General features: G+C 37.7%; 1 protein-coding gene across 2 annotated transcripts in view; it reads right to left on the reverse strand.

Annotated features, from left to right (window-relative positions):
• The window catches only part of DCP2 (decapping mRNA 2), a 51,943-nt gene that overhangs the window by 17,197 nt on the left and 10,845 nt on the right, over positions 1-23,901 (reverse strand). For both annotated transcript variants that reach the window (XM_081231326.1, XM_081231325.1), the window contains exons 2-7: positions 22,676-22,827; positions 16,256-16,383; positions 15,739-15,837; positions 2,348-2,500; positions 2,110-2,222; positions 1,908-2,015 (exon numbers count right to left, since the gene is read on the reverse strand). In XM_081231326.1, the coding sequence (XP_081087452.1) occupies positions 1,908-2,015; positions 2,110-2,222; positions 2,348-2,500; positions 15,739-15,837; positions 16,256-16,383; positions 22,676-22,827 (753 nt within the window). The remainder of the gene's footprint in view (positions 1-1,907; positions 2,016-2,109; positions 2,223-2,347; positions 2,501-15,738; positions 15,838-16,255; positions 16,384-22,675; positions 22,828-23,901) is intronic.

Raw genomic sequence — 23,901 nt, forward strand, 5'->3', positions numbered from 1 at the left:
TATTTGTTGATACCACTTCCTCCCTATAAATAATTGTACTTTTAAAAATCTGGGGAGTTCCCTGGCGGTCCAGTGGTTAGGACTCTGCGCTTCCAGTGCAGGGGGCATGGGTTTGATCCCTGGTTGGGGAACTAAGATCCCGCAAGCCATGATGCACGCCCCCCCACCCCGCAAAAAAAACCACAACTGAAGGAAATAATTCTTTCATAAATTTAATAAATTTAGTAATAAATTCAATAAATAAATCTAGTCAAAACAAACAAATGTCAGTGGATCTTCCTTCTTAACAGGACAGACAACTCAATTCTCAATTCTTTACTAGGATGCTTAAGTATGGAATTTGATCTGGCACAGGTCAGTTATGGACCCCGGCCATGCTGGAAGAGGATCTGAAAAATTAAGCTACATTGTACAGCAAAAAATTCAGGAGCTCAAAAACGATGGAGAAGCAAATTAAATAAAGATCCAATCTCAAATACTTATGCAAAAGAAACCAACTGTAACAGTAGTTTGTAGTAAAGATAAGAAATCGTATTCTGTAGTACCACATACATGTGTAATACAGTCCAGAGTCACTGATCCCAAGATCCATATTATAGTAAGATTGTTTTTGAATATTTCAGAATCTGTCCCCTTTCCCATTTAAAAACTGTAATTAAATTGCAGACTCTCTACTCTTTCTTTAGACAAAATTCAGATATTTCCTCCAACACATCAATAGATGTTATTCTATATGCTAAAAACAGACACCACCCTGCCTAAGAAACCTGAAATTTGGTTAAAGAAGTTGCCTTATTGTCTCCTTATTCCATTCTCTAGGACCACAAACCCTATCACTGACTGAAAGATGTGGGAATCTTATCACACACTACGGTGGACAGATTCTCCCAAATATGAACAGTGACACAATTTCTTTTCAAACAGCGTCAATATTTCATGACTTTTTAGTAGTGATTGGGTTTTTTAATCTTGACTACATTCCTGTCTACTTTACTCTTTTTCTTTTTTACTGCTTCCCTTATGTTTAGTAGTATATAATTTGGTGATTATAATCATAGATTCTGAAAGGCAGAAATGACCTTTCAAGGCATTTAGTCTAATCTCCTATCCTAATAAAATTCAACTAAAATGGAATTTCCCTATGTGCTTAAAAAATATTGACTGCAGATGTGTTACTCCTATTGTTTACTTTTTAAAGCTCTGGGATAAAAACGGAACACCTAAATTAGAGAAAGTATAAAAAGCAACTCTCTCTGAACCTAACAAAGGCAAAGTTCTAGCAAGCTGATTACAAATACATATACTTATTTAAGAAAATTACTTACTCAGCCTACTCTATAATTGTGATTTGGATACAATTACATTCCAATGAAGAAAATGCTCTTTGCGGTTCATGTCCATGGAATAGTCACTCTTTATAATATACAGTCTAGGCTAGGGAAAGAAAAGAAGCAAGCCCAAGCCTTCACGGTGCTATCTTTCTGAATAAATTATACATACACCAGCATCCCTCATCTCCTCTACACAAAAACAAACTTCAACATATTCCCCCATTCAACCATCTTCAGAAACTCAATTATTTCTAAAGTAAAGATATGAGAACAGGGAAGTAACAGTATAAATATGCATACAGAGGATTTTTGTCTTTTCCTCATAGTCTATCTATCCATCTAAAAAGTTGATAAACTCTTATGTATACCATTTTAAAATATGCCTGAAGCTCCTTTCCAAATTCAACTAACCTCTCATCAAAAACTCTTAAAAATTTTTTCAATTATTTGTGAGACCAGTAACGAAATAGTACCTACAAAGTAAAGGAAGCCAACACCTCTGCAAACTTTATAAGCAAAATGTCACTGCATTAAAAACTATCAAAAAGTCAGAATCCTACGCATGTATTTCTTTACCTCAATTTTTCCACAGTGGGTTTAGCTGGTGTGCTACCAGCTGAGGAAAATCCATTGTCACTATCTGAGGAATCGCCAAATCTTCGAGAAAGCCAGTCCCTTAATGGTCTATGGAAACATTAAGAATTTTAAAACTTGGCTATGTAAAGAAACTCACTATCAGAATTTATGAAGTTTTGTATTTAAAGAAATACAAACATACCTGATAAAAGGAATGGCCATAAAAAATTTGTTTGGTGCCAAACCAAGTTTGGATTTTGGGGTCATATCATTTCTATGACAGGGCAATTTCTCAATGGAGAACCACTCAATGTTCTGAAACACAAGAAAATAATTCATTTTGTTAGTTATTTATTATCAAGGAGTTTCTAAAAGCAATTTCCTACATCATTTAATTGGGATACCGTCCAGCAATCTGAAAATACTTTTCAATTACATACCCGAATTTCTCTTCTGGTTTTCGGGTTAAATTTGGTATCTTTTGGAATTCCTGGAATGATGTACAAACGAGCAAGCTGGTCATTGATTCGAAGTTCAATGTAATCATCCTTACAAATATAATCTTTAATATCAAAACCAGTTTCTTCAAAGACCTGGAAATAACAAATGTGGATGATGATTTTCAAGTTTTGCTGTTAGACCTTCAGTTCATTAAAATTTGTTTGTATCAAAGACAAAAATTCGGGACTTCCCTGGTGGCGCAGTGGTTAAGAATCCGCCTGCCAATGCAGGGGACACGGGTTCGAGCCCTGGTCCGGGAAGATTCCCACATGCTGCAGAGCAACTAAGCCCGTATGCCACCACTACTGAGCCCACATGCCACAACTAATCAAGCCAGCGCGCCTAGAGCCCGAGCTCTGCAACAAAGAGAAGCCACCCCAATGAGAAGCCGGCGCCCCGCAACGAAGAGTGGCCCCCACTCGCCACAACTAGAGACAAGCCCGCACGCAGCAACGAAGACCCAACACAGGCATACATACATTCATTCATTCATTCATTCATTCATTTAAAAACCACTAAGGAAAAAGTCAGAATATTTCAGGGTCTAGTTCTAGCTGTGCCTCTGTTGAACTGTTCACTATGGAAAAACCTCCTTGCACACCTGAGCCTAAGTTTTTTCACCTATTCAGTGAAGGGCAACGTGGGAAATTGTGACTTACAATAATATATATTTGGTCACTGTCCCCCTTTCTGGTACAAGATCTCCTAAAGCCCTTGGAATGCCTTAAGTGACGAAAGCAAAAGTGTCTTTTTGTTATGTTAATTAGGTGACTTAGGAAGCCCACATAAGGATTGAGTAGGGATTGAAGCTGGTCACCAGGTGATCAAGAGGGCTGGAACTTTCAGCCCCTCCTCCCCTACACCTCCAGGGACTGAGCTTAATTGCTAATGGCCAATGATTTAATCAATCATGACTATGAAATGAAGCCCCCCCTAAAAACCCAAAAGGAGAGTTTCTGGTTTGGTGAACACATGAAGATTTGGGTATAGCAGTGCCCTAGAAGAGAGCATGAAAGCTCCTTGCCCTTTCCCCATACCTTGCCCTATGTATTTATGTCTTCCATTTAGCTATTTCTGAGTTATATCCTTTTATTACAATAAACTGATAATCTAGTAAGAAAAATGTTTCTGAATTCTACGAATCACTCTAGCAAATTAATCAAACCCAAGGAGGAGGTCAGAAGCACAAATGACAACCTGGACTTGAGACTGGCATCTGAAGCAAAGGAGAGTCTTATGGGACTGAGCCCTTAACCTGTGGAATGTGATGCTATCTCCAGGTAGATAGTGTCAGAATTGAGCTGAATTGTAGGACACCCAGCTGATGTGCAAAACCACACACACACACACACACACACACACACACACACACACACACACACACACACACACAGTCCAGAACCCTTACGATGTTACAATACATCAGTGGTTCCCACTCTGTGGGAAGTCACTGGGAACTCCATATGGATTTTATTCACAGCAACCACAAATCTACATGTATACCAAGCAACAGAATGAAAAGTGTCTTACACCAGCGGCTGGTTTCGTGGAAGACAACTTTTCCACGGACCGGGGTTGCAGAGCGAGGTGGGTGCCGCTCACCTCCTGCTGTGCAGCCTGGTTCCACGGTACCATTCCGTGGCCCAGGGGTTGGGAGCCCCCGTCTTTCACAAAGAAAACCATTTCTCAAACATGAAAACGGAATGTGATTAATACTAATATTTAAGTGGACAGATTCCAAGAGTATAGCTACAACCACATTTGCACATGTGTGTGTGGGGAGGTGTTGTAAATGCACTAAAAATGCGAACTAGTGAAGTGGATTAATGGTTCTAAAACTGCCTTTCCTCACCATGCCTCAAGGACTGCAGGAGCGTAAATCTCAGGAATAAAATGTCACATCTAACCCTCACCTTTTCCTTTAGCCAGAGGAGCCATCCTTAATTTGATTAAAATCCCGGGCTTCTGCTTAAAATTTAAAAACCACTGGTATCTTCTAGCCTTAAAGTTCTCCTTCAGATAACATTTGTGTTCTCTGACAAAGTCCTTCCTCACTTCACCCCCAAATGCAAAAGGCTTTGGAGCTTTAGTGTCTAGTAACCAGTGTGCATCTTTTACACTGGAGTTCGTTCGTCCTCTTCCCTCTAGTTTCAGCACCTTCTAACCAATCGGTGGGACAGAACATGCACAGACCTGCATCTCTTACAAGGTATGGGTGTGAAGGAGCGATTTCTATCCATTTTTTTTTGTCTCTTCCCTCCTTCTCTTGCCAGTACATCTGACAAAAGAAAGGTACATCTTTCTACCTTCCTCAATAAGGGCACATCTATACTTGTCTCAAACATGTGTAGACTGTAACTCACAATTTAAGCTCCTCGGGGCTTCCCTGGTGGCGCAGTGGTTGAGAGTCCGCCTGCCGATGCAGGGGACACGGGTTCGTGCCCCGGTCCGCGAAGATCCCACATGCCGCGGAGCGGCTGGGCCCGTGAGCCATGGCCGCTGGGCCTGTGCGTCCGGAGCCTGTGCTCCGCAACGGGAGAGGCCACAACAGTGAGAGGCCCACATACCGCAAAAAAAAAAAAAAAAAAAAAAAAAAAAAAAAAAAATTTAAGCTCCTCTACGACACCTAACTCATTTCTGTATACTCCCAATTATGCTAAACCTTTCCCTAATTTTAAGAACTAGGTGAATATACTTATTTGAAAACTGCTCTATGGTATATAGAAAAAACAGACATTATTTGTGTTTCCTACTTCTGGAAATGACAGAGTGGGAACAGAAGTACAGACATGCTACCAAAAAAAAAAAAAAGTTTTCTTGTCCTAAACCAAAACTATACACCTTTTCCAAAATAAAATTCTTTTACCAATTGTGGATTTATTTCACAACTCATGTATGCTATCTGGAGTGAAAGTCCAGATACTTTGGTTTTCCTTTTCTTTGCAACTAAGGTCTAACCTACTCTACTGCTTCAGACATAGCTTAAAAAAATTTTTTTTAATTGTAAATCAATCAGGATGGATATTAGATTTGTAACTGTAACAATTAGGACTGGTTTACCTGAAAGTTTACACATCAGTGACATAAAATTGTTTCTCTTCAAAGTTTCCATTAAGAAGGTCAAAAGGGAAGACATAAACCAGAAGACATTCACAATACACTCAAATCCAGACTATATTAAAAAGTCTTATATATCCACAGGACAAGTAAACCAACTTTTTAAAAAAATGGGTAACATGTAAGTGGGTACTTAATAAAAGAGGACATTCAAATGGCCAATAAGAATATGACAATGTGGTCAACATCATTAGACTTCAGAGAAATATAAATTAGAAGCACAATGACAGACCATTACATTCCCATGAGAATGGCTAAAATTTTTTTAAAATTGAGATACAATTAGCATTATATTAACTTCAGATATACAACATAATTAACTTTTTGTATATATTGAGGAATGACCATAAAATTTTTTCCCAGTTTTACTGATATAATTGATATATATCATTGCTTAAGTTTAAGGTGTACAGCTTAACGGTTTGACTTGTAATGAGAACTCATTGTAACGAGAACTCCTAGGATCTACTCTCTGAGCAACTTTCATACGTATCATACAGCAGTGTTAACTATAGTCATCATGTTGTTCACTGCATCCCTAGTACTTATTTATCTTCTAACTCAGTTTGTGCCTTTTGACCACCTTCCTACAATTCTCTACACGCACACATCCTCTGATAACCACAAATCTGATCTCTCCCTCTATGAGTTTTGTTTTGTTTTTTCAGATTCCACATATAAGTGAGACCATACAGTACCTGTCTTTGTCTGACTTATTTCATTTTGCATAATGCTCTCAATGTCCATCCATAGTGCAAATGGCAGGATTCTTTTTTTTTTAACAGCTGAAATATATTCCATGGTGAGTATAACATACCACATTTTCTTTAACCATTCATCGGATGAACACTTAGGTTGTTTCCATGTCTTGGCTGTTGTAAACAATGCTGCTATGAACATAAGAATGCAGATACCTTTTCAAGTTAGCATTTTCATTTCCTTTGGATATATTCCCACTAGTGGAATTGCTGGATCATATGGTAGTTATAATTTAATTTTCTGAGGATCCTCCATACAGCTTTGCATAGTGGCTGTACCAGTTTACAATCTCAGTAACAGCGAACAAGGGATCCCTTTTCTCCACATTCATCTGTCTTTTTTTTTTTTTTTTTTTTTTGCGGTATGCAGGCCTCTCACTGTTGTGGCCTCTCCCGTTGCGGAGTACAGGCTCCGGATGCGCAGGCTCAGCGGCCATGGCTCACGGGCCCAGCCGCTCCGCGGCATATGGGATCCTCCCGGACCGGGGCACGAACCCGTATCCCCTGCATCGGCAGGCGGACTCTCAACCACTGCGCCACCAGGGAGGCCCCCATCTGTCTTTTTAAGGTGGCCATTCTAACAAGCATAAGAGATATATCATTGTGGTTTTGATTTGTATTTGCCTAATAACCTAGTGATGTTGAGCATCTTTTCACATACCTCTATCTTCCATTCCATTAGCCATTCCTCTATCTTCTTTGGAAAAATGTATATTCAGGTCTTTTGCCCATTTTTTAATTGAATTATTTGTTGAGTTGTATGAGTTCTTTATACATTTTAGCTATTAACCCCTTATCAAATATATGGTTTTCGAGTATTTTCTCCCATTCCGTAGGCTGTCTTTCTACTTTGTTGACCGTTTCTCTTGCTGTACAGAAGCTTTTGGGTTGATATAGTCGCACTTGCTTATTTTGGTGCTTATGCTTTTGGTGTCATAGCCAAAAAATCATCGCCAAGACCCATGTCAAGGATTTTTTATCCTGTTTTCTTCTAGGAGTTTTATAGTTTCAGGTCTTACATTTAAATTTAAGTCTTTAATCTATTTCAAGTTAACTTCTGTGAGTGGTGTAAGACAGGGGTCTAGTTTCATTCTTTTACATGGGAATATCCAATTTCTCCAGCACCATTTACTGAAGAGACTTCTCCATTCAGTTTTCTTGACTCCCTCTTCAAATATTAGCTGACCATATATGTGTGGGTTTACTTCTGGGATCTCAGTTCTACTCCATTGATCTATATATTTGTCTGTTTTTATACCAGTGCCATACTGTTTTAATTACTATAGCTTTATAGTATAGCTTGAAATCAGGCAGTGTGATGCCTTCCACTTTGTTCTTCTTTCTCAGGATTGCTTTGGCTATTTGGAGTCTTTTGTGGTTCCATATACATTTTAGAATTTCTTTTCTAATTCTGTAAAAATAATGTCGTTGAAATCTTGATAGGGATCACACTGAATCTAGAGATGGTTTTTGGCAGTAATGACATTTTAACAATATTAATTCTCGCACTCCACGAACATGGGATAACAATTTTTTAATTGGTAATTCTATGTGTAGGTCAGGACAACCAGAACTCTCATATGCGGGTGGTGGGAATGTAAATTGGTTCAACCACCTGGAAAACCATTGGCAGTAGATATGCAACTTCCCTATGACTCAATAATTCCACTCCTAGAGAAATGAAGGCTTATTTTCCTCAAAGGACATGTATAAGAATATTTACAGCAGTTTTATTCTGAATAGCCAGAGACTGGATACAATCCAATGCATAAGAGAATGGATAAACTGTGGTATATTTGTACACTGGAATATTACAAAGAGCAATTAAAAAGGACCAACTGCTAATATACACAACAACATAGATGTATCTCACAGGCATTATACTGAGCCAAAGACATAAAACACAAAGAATAACTATTGCAAAATCCTAATTATATGAAGCTCAAGAACGGGCAAAACTAATCAATGGTGATAGAAGTCAAGATAGTAGTTCCCTTCAGGAAATGTGGGGAAAAGTAGGCATTGATTAAGAAGGGGCAGGAAAGAATCTTCTGAGGTGCTGGAAATATTCTTTGACCTAGGTGGTGGTTTCACAGGTATATACATATATAAAAATGAATAACCTGTTAAGATTAGTGTATTTTATGTTTTTATCCTCCAACAAAAAAAGTTTTTAAATAACTTTATATAGTTCTTAATTCTATTTTAGTTATTCCCTTTAACTACCTTCTTTGAATAATACCTTATAATCAGAAATTAGTATACATTCCAGTCACGTACGTCTGTATAATAATTAGAAACTATGCTAAAGGTAAACTGTATATTCTAAGTTCCTTGTGAGCAGAGCCTGTTACCAAACAGAATCTAACTGAATACATGCTTACTAAAACAAGTATTGGAGGACCAAGGGGCTGTTTCAGATTAGAGACTGAAAACATAACAACTAAATGCAAATACACTACATGAGCCTGGATAGGATCCTGGATGGAGGAGGGGGTGGAAACTGCAGAAAAGGACCATAATGGACCAACTAGTAAATATGAATATGAACTGTCTGTTAGATAACAGAACCTATCAATGTACCACTCCTGAATTTGATAATTACACTGTGCTTATATAAGAGAACTTCCCACTTCTTAAAATTTACATGCGTAAATAGTTAGGGGTTAAGGGGCATTTTGTCTGCAATTTACTCCTAAAGTATTTAGCAATAATAATAAAAACCATTCACCCATATGTATCCAAAGTAACAAAGCAAATATGGCAAAATATTAACAGGTGATTCTATTCTTTATATTATTCTTACTATTTTTCTCTATACTTGAAATTCTCTCAATAGTAACACAATTTTAAAGAGTAACATGTAATTAATGTTAGGTTTTTCTAGTGCATTCATTCAAATATATCCTGTGTGCTTAGTAAGTGGTAGGTACTGTCCTAGGCACTGACTTCAGAAATGAATAAAGCAAGCACTTGCTGTTTAAAGAGCTCCATCTAAAAAAGAAATGATAACTGCAATATGATATACGTGCCAAAAGGTAGGTGGGTGCTATGGGAGTACAGAATCAGGGTGCCTAACTCAGCCTTGGTTACAGGTAAGGTGTGGTTGTGAGTTGGGGTGGTCACCTCTGGAAGGCTGTCATGGGCAGCATCCTATTCTGCTGGATACACTTGAGCTAGGACTTGAAAGATGAACAGAAGTTTGCCAGATAGACAAAAAGAAAAAGACATTCCATTCAGATAGCTGGGAATGGCTACAGCTGAAGAATTATATGAGAGGAAATGGTACAACATGAAGCCATCAGCCTAGTTTAACAAAGGCAGCTTGAAACCCTGTACAACCAAACTTAGAATAAACATAATATAGTGACAGACCTCTTAATTCTAAAAGTGATAAAGACTGATTTACCTCTAAAATTAGGTATTCAATCTCAACAAATATTTACCAGGAAAAAATTTTAATAGCTCACTTACATGTGTAGACAACAAATATAAAAATTTTAATACCATACCTTCTGTGTATCAAATCCATTCCTGTATTATAATACAGACTTAATGTTCCTGGCACATGGAATAGGACTAATGTCTCAAATGATATCAGATAAAAATCTCTACATAAGAGTAAAGAACTGTGTGACCCAAAGAACACCAGCATAGACAATGAAATCCTCTGGGTAAAATCTATGTCCTATAAGCCTACAAGAGGTAGAATAAACCAATAGTTCCTCTGTACAAATTCTATCAAGATTAAATCACATAAATGCATATTAAAGTAAGCTTTATTAGAATAAAATATGTTGTTCTGACAAATAATAAGCAACAATATGAACTCTTGAAACCACAAGTGAACTGCCAAGTATTCCTTGTTCTCAAAAACATTTGGTGTTTCACTGCAACTGACAACAAAAATATACTAAGGTTATCCTAATATAGCCTTTCAATAATATCTACAAAACATTTTTCATATCCCTGTCCTAAATCTACTTCACTGAATACAAGTGATCAGAAATAGGGACTTCCCTGGTGGCGCAGTGGTTGAGAATCCACCTGCCAATGCAGGGGACATGGGTTCAAGCCCTGGTCCGGGAAGATCCCACATGCCACAGAGCAACTAAGCCCGTGTGCCATAACTACTGGGCCTACTCTCTAGAGCCTGTGAGCCACAACTACTGAGCCTGCGTGCCACAACTACTGAAGCCCGCGCGCCTAGAGCCCGAGCTCTACAACAAGAGAAGCCACCGCAACGAGAAGCCCACGCACAGCAACAAAGAGTAGCCCCCGCTCACTGCAACTAGAGAAAGCTCGCGTGCAGCAATGAAGACCCAACATCGAAGACCCAATGCAGCCAAAAATAAACAAATTAATTAATTAATTTTTTAAAAAAGTAATCAGAAATAACCCAATTAACAAACGTGAACCAAGAGGTCAAAGAGAAGACTGGAAATTACTACGTGAGATGGCCCTTAGCTTTCTATTGACAATTATTCATACCTTCTCCCTGAGAAGCCTGCTTGCCACTGCTTCTTTTAGCTCGGTTCACAAACAGCCGTTACAGGATGTGTCAAATTCTGCTGTAGCATAACAAAATACCTCTATATAGCCATATATGGTGAAATAACAGTAATATAATTATAATAAACCAAATTAAAATGTTATTAAGCAACCTAAAATAAAGCCAAGCATCCATGGAAGAACTGAGTAACCTACAAACAAGAGAAAAAGTGCTTAAGACATCAGCCTATTTTACTCACTTTTATTAATTTAGTAAGTGAACAAGAGTTTCTGGGTTTAATTTGCATTTCTTTTGTTACCAGTTTTATTGAACTTTTAAAATGTGCTTATTAGACTTTTTATTTCTTCTCTGAATTGTGTTCATGTGCTTTACTCATTTTCTCCTAATATTTTAGTGTTTTTAAATCCATTTGTGTAAGCTTTTTATATTTTAAAAGTCATAATTGGGGCTTCCCTGGTGGTGCAGTGGTTGGGAGCCCGCCTGCCGATGCAGGGGACACGGGTTCGTGCCCCGGTCCGGGAAGATCCCACATGCCGTGGAGCGGCTGGGCCCGTGAGCCATGGCCGCTGGGCCTGTGCGTCCGGAGCCTGTGCTCCGCAACGGGGTGGGCCGCAGCAGTGAGAGGCCCGCGTACCACAAAAAAAAAAAAAAAAAGTCATAATTGTAGCTACAAAAAAAAAAAAGACATCAGCCTAAATCTAACTATTGGTAGCTAGAAAATGAGGGGAAAACCTCTCCATATATGTTAATACAAGTGAAAATGAAAAGAAATCATGTAATATTAACATAAACTCCTATAAATGGAATAACAATCTGGTTTTCAACTAAGACACTGGTGGTTCTCCCCTCTCTCAAACAGTGTTGCTTTTATTATACTGCAGTACCACCAAGTGGCAGAAGGATACACTGCAACTCTAGCACTGCTAGTTGAATACTTCATCACTCAAAAATGGCAACTACTATGGATTGAACCCTCCAAAATTCTTATGTTGAAGGCCTAACCCCCAATATGACTGTATTTGGAGACAGGGCCTCTGAGGAGGTGTCACAGGTTAAATGAGGTCATATGGGTGGGGTTCTAACCCCGTAGGGCTAGTGCCCTTATGAGAAAGAGGAGATGCTAGCACACTAGCTCTCGGGGCACTCACACAGGCGCCTGGCAAAGGCCACACGAGCACACAGAGAAAAGGCAGCCAACTGCAAGCCAGGACCAGAGTCCTCACCAAGAAGTCAATCAGCAGGCAGCTTGATCTTAGACTTCCCGGCCTCCAGAGCAGTAGAAAATAAATTTCTATTGTTTAAGCCACCCAGTCTGTGGTATTCTGTTATGGCAGCCTGAGTGGACTAATACAGCAATGCTCCACCTTGATCCCAAAACTCAAAAGACTTGCCTTTAAAACTTCTAGCCTCAAAATTTACAGAAATTAAAGTTAAATACTTTTTGACAAGTTCCTTTGTCAGCTAAAAGAGACTATTATTTAGATCAGAAAGGTTAGAAGTTAGGATTAATTCTTATTATCAAAGGGAACATTTTTTTTCCCTGAAATTAAAGGACTGTGGTTCCTAAGTATGCTTGTGCTTTCCTCAGAGCAAGACAAAAACTCTAAAAAGGGGAAAAAATTCATATTGATCCAACAGAAAGGTAAATGTTCTTAAGAAATAGATAGATGTACTTAAAAATCACAAATTCCTTCTGTTTTCATCTGTGTTTGTTTAGAAATTCTCACCCATTTATAAATATTCCTTAACTACCTATACAGCAGTCAAGAACATCAACTCCAGAACCCAAATACCCAAATATCTCTGTTTTGCTGCTTACTCTAAGACCATGAGCATGTTACTAAACTGCTCTGTTTCCATTACCCCTACCTGTAAAATGGAGATAACAATTTCCCATAATGGTTGTATCTTTCCCCACAGGATTCTCTTTAGATCCTACAATCCACACTCCATTCTCCCACTTCCCATCGCCCCAAGAATAAATTTTATTTACTTTCTTACAAATTACAATGATCCACAGTCATTACTGAAATCAGCACCACATAGATAGGACAACTTTTTATCTTAGTATCCCAGAGCAGAGAACAAACAAGATAAACCAAAGTGAAAACTGTCTCAGTTCACAGGTTAACTTACTCTTTTACCCTAAATATCCTATTTCTGCATCATCCTGACTCTTTATAATACAGTGCATAAAACTCATCAGATGGAGGTTTCCAGCACTCTTGGGTCTAGGGTCATTCTTCAGTTTTTCCAAGGTGAGGTATCTGATTCCTCCAAGAAGATCCAATTACAGAGACAGCTCATTTCACATAATTTAGCCTAAATTTCTGTTATTCCAGTTATTATCCTTTCTGGACCTGGACAACTATCTCACTGCTGTAGGACTAGTCTAACTCCATGTTTAAGATCTACAGATCAATTCCTCTAAGTAGGATGCTATGGTTCCCATTTTGTCCTTCCTTATAAGCAAGATGACTATAAAAATTGAAGGCATAAAAAGGGAAGACTTTTCAAGTACTCTGTTTCATCTCCTGCCATCTACAGAAAAGAAAGGAAAAGCTCTTAGAGGATGTGGCAATTCCTCACCTGCTTCCTAAATAGCTTTCGATTTTAAAGCGTGGGCATAAACCTTCACCTACTTGTACATAAAAAGCTTTGTCTACACGCTGTTGCAAATACTTGCTTAGATAAGTTGTTCCATACTCAATTTAAAATGCAGCATTTTCAATCATTTTAAAAATCTTACTCCAAAGTAAATAACTACTAATAGTTTTTCTACAGTAAATAACCACTAGTGGTTTATAAGAATTTTAACTATTATCCCTCACTAATAATTATACCCAAACTTAAATGAGGCAGTGAACACTGCCACAGGAAAACAATGAGTCAAAAAAATAAATAAATAAGGCAAGAGATCCAAAGAAAATATGTCACAAAATACATACTGCCATCTCAAAAAAAAAAATCTCAAAATTCAATCACCACCAGCTTAGATTCTAAAGATATCACTTCTAGTTATGAAGATCTTGTTTCTAGCTATATCTGGGACTTCCCTGGTGGTGCAGTGGTAAAGAATCCGCCCTCCAATGCAGGGTACACGGGTTCAATCCCTGGTTGGGGAACTAAGATCCCACATGCCGCGGGGAAACTAAGCCCACGTGCCACAACCACTGAGCCCAGGCACCTCATCTAGAGAGCCCACGCGCCCTGGAGCCCGCGCACCACAACTAGAGAAGAGAAAACCTGCATGCCATAACTAGAGAGAAGCCAGCACACAACAAAAAAAAGATCACACATGCCTCAATGAAGATCCTGCATGCCGCAACTAAGACCCAACACAGGCAAAAAAGTAAATTAATTAATTTTAAAAAATTTTATGTCTTAGAGACTTGCCCAAAGTCATTAGGCTATTGAACAACATATACTAAAATTATACTAGAACAAAAAACTTTCAACTCTTAGGCCAGTTCTCTTTCCATTTTATCATACTTCCTCATAGCTCAACTTCTCAAATGTCAAGGACAAGGTGTAATGTTATAAATGATTAGGAACTAATAAATAAGAATACAGTATACAATATATCACAAGGTACTATACAGTTAAGGCCAAGCGAATGATAAAGACAGCAATTGCTATTAAAGTTCAGATTACCGTGGGCTACAGCTGACTGGTTACATTTTAAAATAAACAGAATTTAGGGACTTCCCTGGTGGCGCAGCGGTTAAGACTCCGTGCTCCCCATGCAGGGGGCCTGGGTTCTATCCCTGGTCAGGGAACTAGATCCCACATGCATGCCGCAACTGAGAGTTTGCATGCCACAACCAAGGAGCCCAAGTGCCGCAACTAAGGAACTGGTAAGCTGCAACTAAGGAGCCCACCGGCCGCAACTAAGACTCGGCGCAACCAAATAAATAAAAATAAATTAATTTTAAAAAAACCCAGAATTTAAAGAAGAATGAACTTCCTTATTTTACAAATAAAGAAACTCAGGCCCTGTATATAGAGCTAGTTGGTGGCAGTCCTTTAGGGAAAAAGAGTAATTTGAGCTGGGTCTAGAAAGATACCTAGGTAAGATTTGAATAGGTAGGAAGAAGAGAGGACTTTCCAGGTAGGGAAATCACATATGCAAAAGCCTAGAGGCTGAAACAAATCAATCAAATTCAGAGACCAAAGAATTCATTCTTTTGACTAAGAATAAAGAAAGATAAATTTAGGAATGGCTAAGTTTTGTATTGGGGGTAGGGGAGGGAGTTTCAATACTTAATTAAACTTCATCCTATAGGCAGTGGGAGGACGCTAGAGTGGGTTTTGAACAACAAAATAAATTTCTTAGAAAAGCCCAAATTGTGCATTTGTCTGGAAGCCAAGAACATAAACATAAAACAAAGGTTATAATAGCCAAAATATTTAACCAATAACAAATCCAATTCTAAAAGGAAAGGTGGAGAAGATATCATCTAAAAAAAAAGTTAAATAATAGAATAAAAAATGAACAATGAAAGAAAATGGAAACAAATGAGAGGAGAATAAATGATAGATGTGGACAAATGAATCAACATTTACATTATAAAAGATGTTACTTCATGCAGTCAAGTTCTGGAAAGAGGATTAAATGATCCAAACAAGTTAGTTTCCATGGCTAAAAAAACACACTCAGGGCTTCCCTGGTGGCTCAGTGGTTGAGAGTTCGCCTGCCGATGCAGGGGACACGGGTTCGTGCCCCGGTCCGGGAAGATCCCACATGCCGCGGAGCGGCTGGGCCCGTGAGCCATGGCCGCTGAGCCTGCGCGTCCAGAGCCTGTGCTCCGCAATGGGAGAGGCCACAACAGTGAGAGGCTCACGTACCGCAGAAACAAAACAAAACAAACAAACAAACAAACAAAAAACACACTCAAAGCATAACCACCAAATGTTACTGTTTCAAACTGCAATAACTCACCTCTCTAGCAGCACAATCATGAGGAGCTTCTTCTTTATTTACTTTTCCTTTTGGAAATCCCCAGCCTGATTTTGCTAGGTACCCCTGAACCAGTAATACCTACAAAACAATCAGAGGTAAAAATAAAACTTGCCCTCCTCTCCCATGTTCCTTTCTAAAAGCCAAAAGTGCTTTTCTCCTTACTTCAGGTAACTGTTATCACCAATAATTTTACTTGGTTAACTATCTTTCAGGAAGCTAAATATACTATTACTTTTTCTGTGAAGAAAGGCATTCTGTCCATTTTAAAGTATCTCTTCAAAAATCAAGTGATTCCTTTGCAATAAGCCATACTGCAACAAGCATAAATTATTAAGATGCAGAATGCAGATGAAATATACAAAATCTGGCCTTTTATCACTAAAAATCTAAGTATATTTTTAAAACCTCAGTTCAGAACATTATAAAAACAACATATTAGGATGAACACAGCTGATCACCATTTCACTAAAAATCTTTTATTACTACTCTCACTCACATTTTCAAGTGTCTCATCAAGAATAATTGCACCATATGTTGGCACTCCCATTTTATATTCCTTCCATTCATCCAAAATTTTTTCCACATCTTCACCTTGAGGCAGCAAAAATGGACAATGACTGAAGAGTATACATTGTGTTAAGGAAGCTACTTTCTCCCTTAATACAGCTTAACCACTTATACACATAAAAAGATCTATTTAAATCAACTGTGTATTTTACATGAAATTACTCATATCTTCAACTCACTTAAGTTTATCCTTCCTGCTTTTGTCTTTTCACATTTGTTTTCTCTTGAACAAGCCATTGCTACTTCTGCATTTAGCCTAGACACAAATCAAGTAAATTGTGAATACTCAAATACTCTGGCTCCCTAAGTTAACACAAATAAATTCAGGACCATGTGAACACTTCGAAAAACTCTCGTTAAGTGGGTCAAATTCATCATATTAAGAGTCAACAGATACTGAAACTGACAGCAAGAAATTTAAGCACAGTACACATATACTGGTAAGGGCTAGGAACCATCAGAATAAGTGAAAGTGGGAACTCCCTGGTGGTCCAGTGGTTAGGACTCCGCACTTCCTGTGCAGGGAGCAGAGGATCAGCCCCTGGTCGGGAACTAAGATCCCACAAGCCTCAAGGCCAAAAAAAAAAAAAAGAGTAAGTGGAAGTGGCTAACTCTGGGAAGCAGAACTAGGGATGGCGTATACCATTCTACACTGCCAAATTTCTTTACCATGTATATATAGTGCTCCTATAATTTAAAACATTTTTAAGATGAAGATTTATTAAGGATTATAGGGAAAGGTAAATATGGGTTTTAAGGAAAGTATGGCCTGTTTCAAAAGAAACTGGGCATGCCTCCCCAAAACTGGGCTAAGTAAGTTTTTTTTAAAGTAAATAAAACCTAAACCTGCAAAGTATATGCTCAGACTTCCAATACTCCATGCTACCAAATGCTTCATCACTACAGCACTGTTAATTATGAAAACTGTGGGGAAAATTATAATTTATGATAGCGTTTCTCAAATGGAGGACATTCTCAAGGGTCTTCAAGTCCTCTATGAAAACTTACAGGGCTTCCCTGGCGGTGCAGTGGTTGAGAGTCCACCTGCCGATGCAGGGGACACGGGTTCGTGCCCTGGTCCGGGAAGATCCCACATGCCGCGGAGCGGCTGGGCCCGTGAGCCGTGGCCGCTGAGCCTGCGCGTCTGGAGCCTGTGCTCCGCAACGGGAGAAGCCACGACAGTGAGAGGCCCGCATACCGCAAAAAAAAAAAAAAAAAAAAACAAACTTACATATTCTGTCTTTTCGTTTTTATGTTAATGTAAATTCATGTAATATGAGCATATTTTCAATCATTTGGATGATCTCATCCATCAAGTACTACACTACTGGATTTTAGAGACCATATTGGTACTAGTACTTTAACTGCCGTGGGCTACTAAAAACAGAAAAAACGTAATATGCAAATAGTGTATTAGGGTCAAATGATATTCCACTGTAACACAGAAAGGAAGGTTTCATAACACATAAAGAAAGGTTCTGGGAAAACCTGTAGCACAGGCACATCAAAACACCCTTAAAGTCAGCATTATATTCACATTGTGACTAGTAGTTTGGTTTAAACAAAAACATCACATTAAATTCACTTTATGAAAACTAATTTTATGAGTTCTACAGCTTTGTGTTTAAAACTTTGCTTTGGTTTTATAGTTGTAGTAAGAACTAAGGTTCTCAAAGAGCTCAAAAAAGTCAACCATCTATAACAACACTGTGATTTAAAGACAGGCAGTAGGGCCTCCCTGGTGGCGCAGTGGTTGAGAGTCCGCCTGCCGATGCAGGGGATACGGGTTCGTGCCCCGGTCTGGGAGGATCCCATATGCCGCGGAGCGGCTGGGCCCGTGAGCCATGGCCGCTGGGCCTGCGCATCCGGAGCCTGTGCTCCGCAACGGGAGAGGCCACAACAGTGAGAGGCCCGCATACCGCAAAAAGAAAAAAAAAAAAAAAAGACAGGCAGTAGATTAATCTCAATATAAACACTCCTTGCTTTTATTTAGGGAGGGGGAAAAAAAGGATAAATTATGGATATAATATTAACTATTCCATGAAGCCCTATGGTCCTACAACAGCTTGCTAGAATTCTGGAAGCTATTTCTCAATACAAGTCTGGCTTGAGATGTTCAGTAAAATCCCTTATGTGTTTTAAAGTCACCACAGATTTTTTTGAATCTAGCTATAAATTTAAAATAAATGGATATTTTTTCCATTAAAAATTTAACCATAGTGAAAAAAACATATGAATATACCCCAGGAATATAGGTAACTTCCAATAATTCAAAGAGGAAGACATCTAGTTTTTTTCTTTCTCTTCCTTCTCCCTACAATGTTCCTCATTAACTTCAAGGTGCATCAACGTCTCTCTAATGAAGTGTTATCTCATTTTTCTACCCATTAAACAACTTCTTTAAAAAGAATAAAACAAAGGTTTAGCAAAAGAAATTAAATCAACTGACATAACCTTGGAAATTATCTACACTCTTCATTTACCTACTTTTTTCCCTATCCCAAAATCACCATAAAATGAGTGAGTTGATGAACCAACCAACTACAGTTCAAGATACACTTGGAATTAATGTTGAAAAGTACTTGCTCAAGTCCACACAATTAGCAAATAACAGAACCCAATCCAAAATGACATCAATTTCCCCACTGACAACTCTTCAATCCTCCTCCATATTCAGGAATACATAAAGTAATTCAAACAAGGGAGTGGAAAGTTTTTGAATACCATTTTTATTTAATGAGACAATGTATTTAATTTAAAAAACCCTATGACATGCTCTGAGTAATGTTAATTATCTTTCTAATTTTTACTAAGATCACTACTTGGCTACTGTCTTATTTTCTTAACCACCAAACCATTTTGCGTCTTGAATCTGGGTTACTGGGCCCTACACAATAGTTCTAAGAGAAAGACAGAAGACCACATTGATTACATGAAGAATGTAAGAAATTTTAAGCACATATATCTACTTGTATTACATATATTCTCTTTCTTTTTTTTAACAATTCAGTGATTTTTTATATACTCTTTTTATTCTAACATTTTTGCAAAAACATGAAAAATCTGCTCTAACGATAGACAATCATTTAGATAGTAATCTCCATCCTTCCATTATCATAGATGATATCGATCTCCCCAAGAACAACTCATCTCATGCTCCAGGCTCAGTTCCTTGTATTCCTTGTACTTTACATCCATGCCCACTTCTGGGACCAATTCCCACAGGAACATTCTGGACCTTGCCATCAATAGAACTATTATAGTACTTTGATTAGAATAAAACATTGTGACCACAATTTTCTACGGCAGTCTTCTAATTACTCACAATATACTGTTATTCTACAACTATTTTTGACTGTTTTCCTTTCTCCATATTAGCACCCTCCTGCTTTTATTTCCTTCCCTAAACAATATGGTCCATCACTTTAATCAATGTCTTAGTAATATCCAAAATTTCCTCGCCCCACTATTCTGAACACAGCTCCCTAGTAAAACCTCAACCCAGGATCAAGTCCAAGACAGCCATTCTATACCCACACTGCTGAGTGCTTATTGAAGAAAAATCACAAGACCATGCAAAATTAACAAAAGAGAAAACAGAGGCACAGAAAAGCCCCACTATTTGCCCAAGGTTGCACGGCTGGTAAATGGCAAAGGTGGGATGGCAACCCAAGTAATCTGGCTCCAGGGTTCGTACTATTAACTTTTATTCTACATAGTCTCACCACTTCAATATCCCACAGGTACCACAAACCAATATGTCCATAACTGAGCCCATCATTCCCCCACAAAACTTCTCCTCCATTATTTTTCTACAAATGGAATGGCACACCCATCCACTCAACTGTTCAAATCAGGAACCTGGATACCATCCTCGATTCCTTCTTCCAACTTTCCTCAAACATCCAAGTTAAGACAAATTTTACTCCTAAATACCACTGAAATTTAATATCTTCTATTCACTTCTATCACAGGTTTCCATTTCTCGCTCATAAATTAATGAAATAGCATCTTAACTAGGTTTCCAATCTCATGTTCCTCCAATTCACTGCCTACACTATTTCAGAGCTTCTTTCAAAACACCCCTAGAGAAATAAAGCAAATATGGCAAAAAGCTAACAATGCGTGAATACATAAAAAGGGTATAACGGCAGTTGATTGTAATATACTTTCAACTTCTCTGTAAGCTAAAATTTTTTCCCAAAAGCAAAGTTTTTTTTTAATCTCCTATATTCTTTTATTACTCTTATGGATAAAGTCCAAACAAACATGGCCTACAAGACCCTTCCTCCAAAGAAAACTTTTATCTAATTCCGAATCTGGGTTGGATTAGTCTCTTCGCTATTCCTACTGAGCCCTATGCTACCTTATCAAAACCTAACAGACTGCAATGTAATCACGTCCTTTCCTGTCTGTAATCCTCTTGAAGACAGCAACCAAATCAACCTTGTTCACTGCACAATGCCGGGCCCACAGGAAGCACTCAATTATTGAATGAAGTCTACCACACCAGCAATAAAAGTTTTTTCCTCCATATAAATGAATTAAAAGAAACTTAACTAAAACAGAGGCTTTTTTTTTAATAACAAGGAAACTTTTTAAAACTCATGTGCACACACACACAAAATCTTACCCAGAACCCCAAAGTATGTATAGTTGCTCTGGTAGAACCCTAAGTCTATGCAAAACAGACCAAAACCGCAGAAGACAACTTTCCTGTTTTAATCACGTTTATAGCTCCTTAAAAGCAAAGTCTTCTATGATTTCTTCATAAAACCTGCTACCAAGACTTTAACAAAGACAGTGCTCAACGGTACTTCTATTCCCCTTTGATTTTTTCATTTACTTCTCCATATTTAATCTGTCAAACAGCTTGAGCATTTCTGCCACTGAAATCTGTCTCTTCTGTCTTTTCTTTGTAGTCCCTCTACTATGGTTCAGGACCTTACTGCTCCATATCTCAAGTATTTAACAGTCCTTGTGGTTCAACCTGTCCTGCCAAATAAGTTTTCTTGAACACCATTTTCAAATGGTCTGAGTAATATTCTTGACTTAGCCTTGCTCAAAAACTTTCAATGGTTAACAGTAATGCAGAATAAACAGAGTTTCATCCATTTTCTACAGAGCCCTAAGGGGTTCCTTATTTCATACAGCTCAAGAAAAAGCACAGGGAGCTGAGTATGAGGGTTATTTTAGGTCACCTATCCCTACTCCAACTCTACTCCAACTAGTGTAGTACAGTGAACTTGTGGGTACAATTGCATCTGAGCACATGATTTATGCTTAAAAACAATGACCTAGAAAATAAAAATCAAAGCAGTTTGGCTCAGGATTTAAAACCCCACAAATTCCCCCTATATAACTTCCATCCATATGCCCTCTTGTATCCCTGTAAGAAACTCAATACAAACTAATTTACTTCCCAAAATATCTCTTATCCTTTCCAACTCTCCAATTTTGCTCAGTCCCTTTTCTTTACCTGCAACATATTCCCCACTCCAGCCTGTTTAGAAAATGCTATATTCCCTTAAAAATATAGCTTTGCCTAAAATCTTTCCACCTTTTGCCAAATTCTAAAAACACTTAGTATAAGAAGCATTAGCAATTTATCAATTTTGTTGCCTTGTGACATAGCTTCTTTTATAATCTTAAATATTCATGTCAATCTTATAATTAATAAATGATGACAAGTTTCTATTTTATTTGTAAATAGGAAGGAACAAAACCTTCTCTAAAGGCAAGGACTTCTTTGAATTTGCCACAGACCCCAAAACTGCTTTGAAAACAGCAAGTACTCAATAATTATTTAAGAATTTCTATCCCAGAAAGGTAGTAATCTGAATAAAGATCATCCAGTTAAGTGGAATAGCAAGAGGAATGTAAAAAACAGATCAGTTCTAGAAATAGGCTGGCTACATATGAAAAAAAAGAAAATCAAATTTAATTCTAATTATCACTGCACGTTTTAGGGGGTCCTCAACGTAAAAATAAGAATACAGTTGGCCCCTCAGTATCCAGATATAGGACCCGCAGATACCGAGGGCTGACTGTACTTTGCCATTTTACACAGTCTAAGGAACCTGAGCATCCATGGATTTTCATATCCTGCGGGAAGGGGGGTGGTCCTGGAACCATCCCCATAAATACCGAGGTACAACCGTACTATCAAACTGTGCCTACCACAATCAGGCACAAACCATAAATACATGTTTTACATTTTTGACAATTTTTAGAAATCAAGTATGTTTTATCTAAAAGGTTATAAATCTCAACAAGCAAAAGAAAATTTGTGCTAAAATACCTTATTAATAAGAATGAAAGACATTCATTATAGTAATAAAAAGGATATCAGCTTTAGCAAAGTCTCTTATCCCACACTGAGGTAATCCTGGTGTGTTCTGCATGTAGAAATCCAAGTAAAACCAATGGGCAAGTTCAATCTGAAAACACACTCGGATAGCATTGTCTCTTTCCTCGCTGGGAATATGCAAAATAAATCGGCTGTCAAAAACAGAAAACATACAAAAATTACATTTACAAACCATAACAATTTATTTTAACCTTTTTAATTGCTTCACTCCTGACCCACCAACATAGAAAAGGGACTCAGAGCAGTACTGATCAAGGAAGCAAAACTGGCAGGAAATTACTACAAGGAAGATGAGTCTTTAAAAAAAAAAAAAAAAAAAGAAGAAACAAACAAAACAAAACAAAACAAAAAGAAGAGAGATATCACATATATCTCATTCATAATAGAATTTTTTTAAGAGGCCATCTACCCTCTGTTCACAAGTACAGAGATAAACTTAAGAGCTCTCTAACAATAAATTAAAGGTGAGCAAGAAAACAAACTTCACTAGGATTCCCTCCCATGTCTGGTAACATTTTCAAAGAATATATGCAAATATATTCATATACTCAAGTAGAAAAGATGTTAGCTGCTTAATCTTCATATTTAAAGTATTACAAAAAAAATTGAAGAAATCATTAATAGACCAGATTTCCCAAGAAGCTCATCTGAAGAACCTGAGTTCAAAATAACTTGCAAATATACTCACTTTTAAAAAAACCTAATTGTCTTTTCCAAGTGCATTCAGAGGGAGGAAGGGACATTTATTTTAATATGTAGTATAAGTGTGCACTATATTAAATACACATATGTATATATATGATTAAGATAATTAACCCCTTTTATGCAACAAGTCAAAATTTATGTGATCTACAGGACTCATTAAGCAACCACCATTAAGCTTCTTCCACGCTTAGCATTTCTGTAATCTTTTTTTCTAGCGACCTTTAGAGACAGACTGAACTACATAAAAGAAATCCACTGGTTTTTAGAGTCTTTTTCTAAAATTAAAAATAGCATCACCCAGTTTGATCACTTACACTATTCACTAGCTGTGGTGCTAAATGTTCTTTGTTGTTTTCAAGTTTCAAATCAAACCTCAAAAAAAATGCTTTTAAATTATAAAAATAATGTAGCATTCCAATAGGGGATTGAATAAGTAAATGTTAAGACAAATGTATGTACAATAATCTACAATTCAATATAGAGAAACAATGGGGAAAGGA

The sequence above is a fragment of the Mesoplodon bidens genome (assembly GCF_964165515.1).
Source record: "Mesoplodon bidens genome assembly, chromosome: 4".
NCBI classification, from domain to species: domain Eukaryota; kingdom Metazoa; phylum Chordata; class Mammalia; order Artiodactyla; family Ziphiidae; genus Mesoplodon; species Mesoplodon bidens.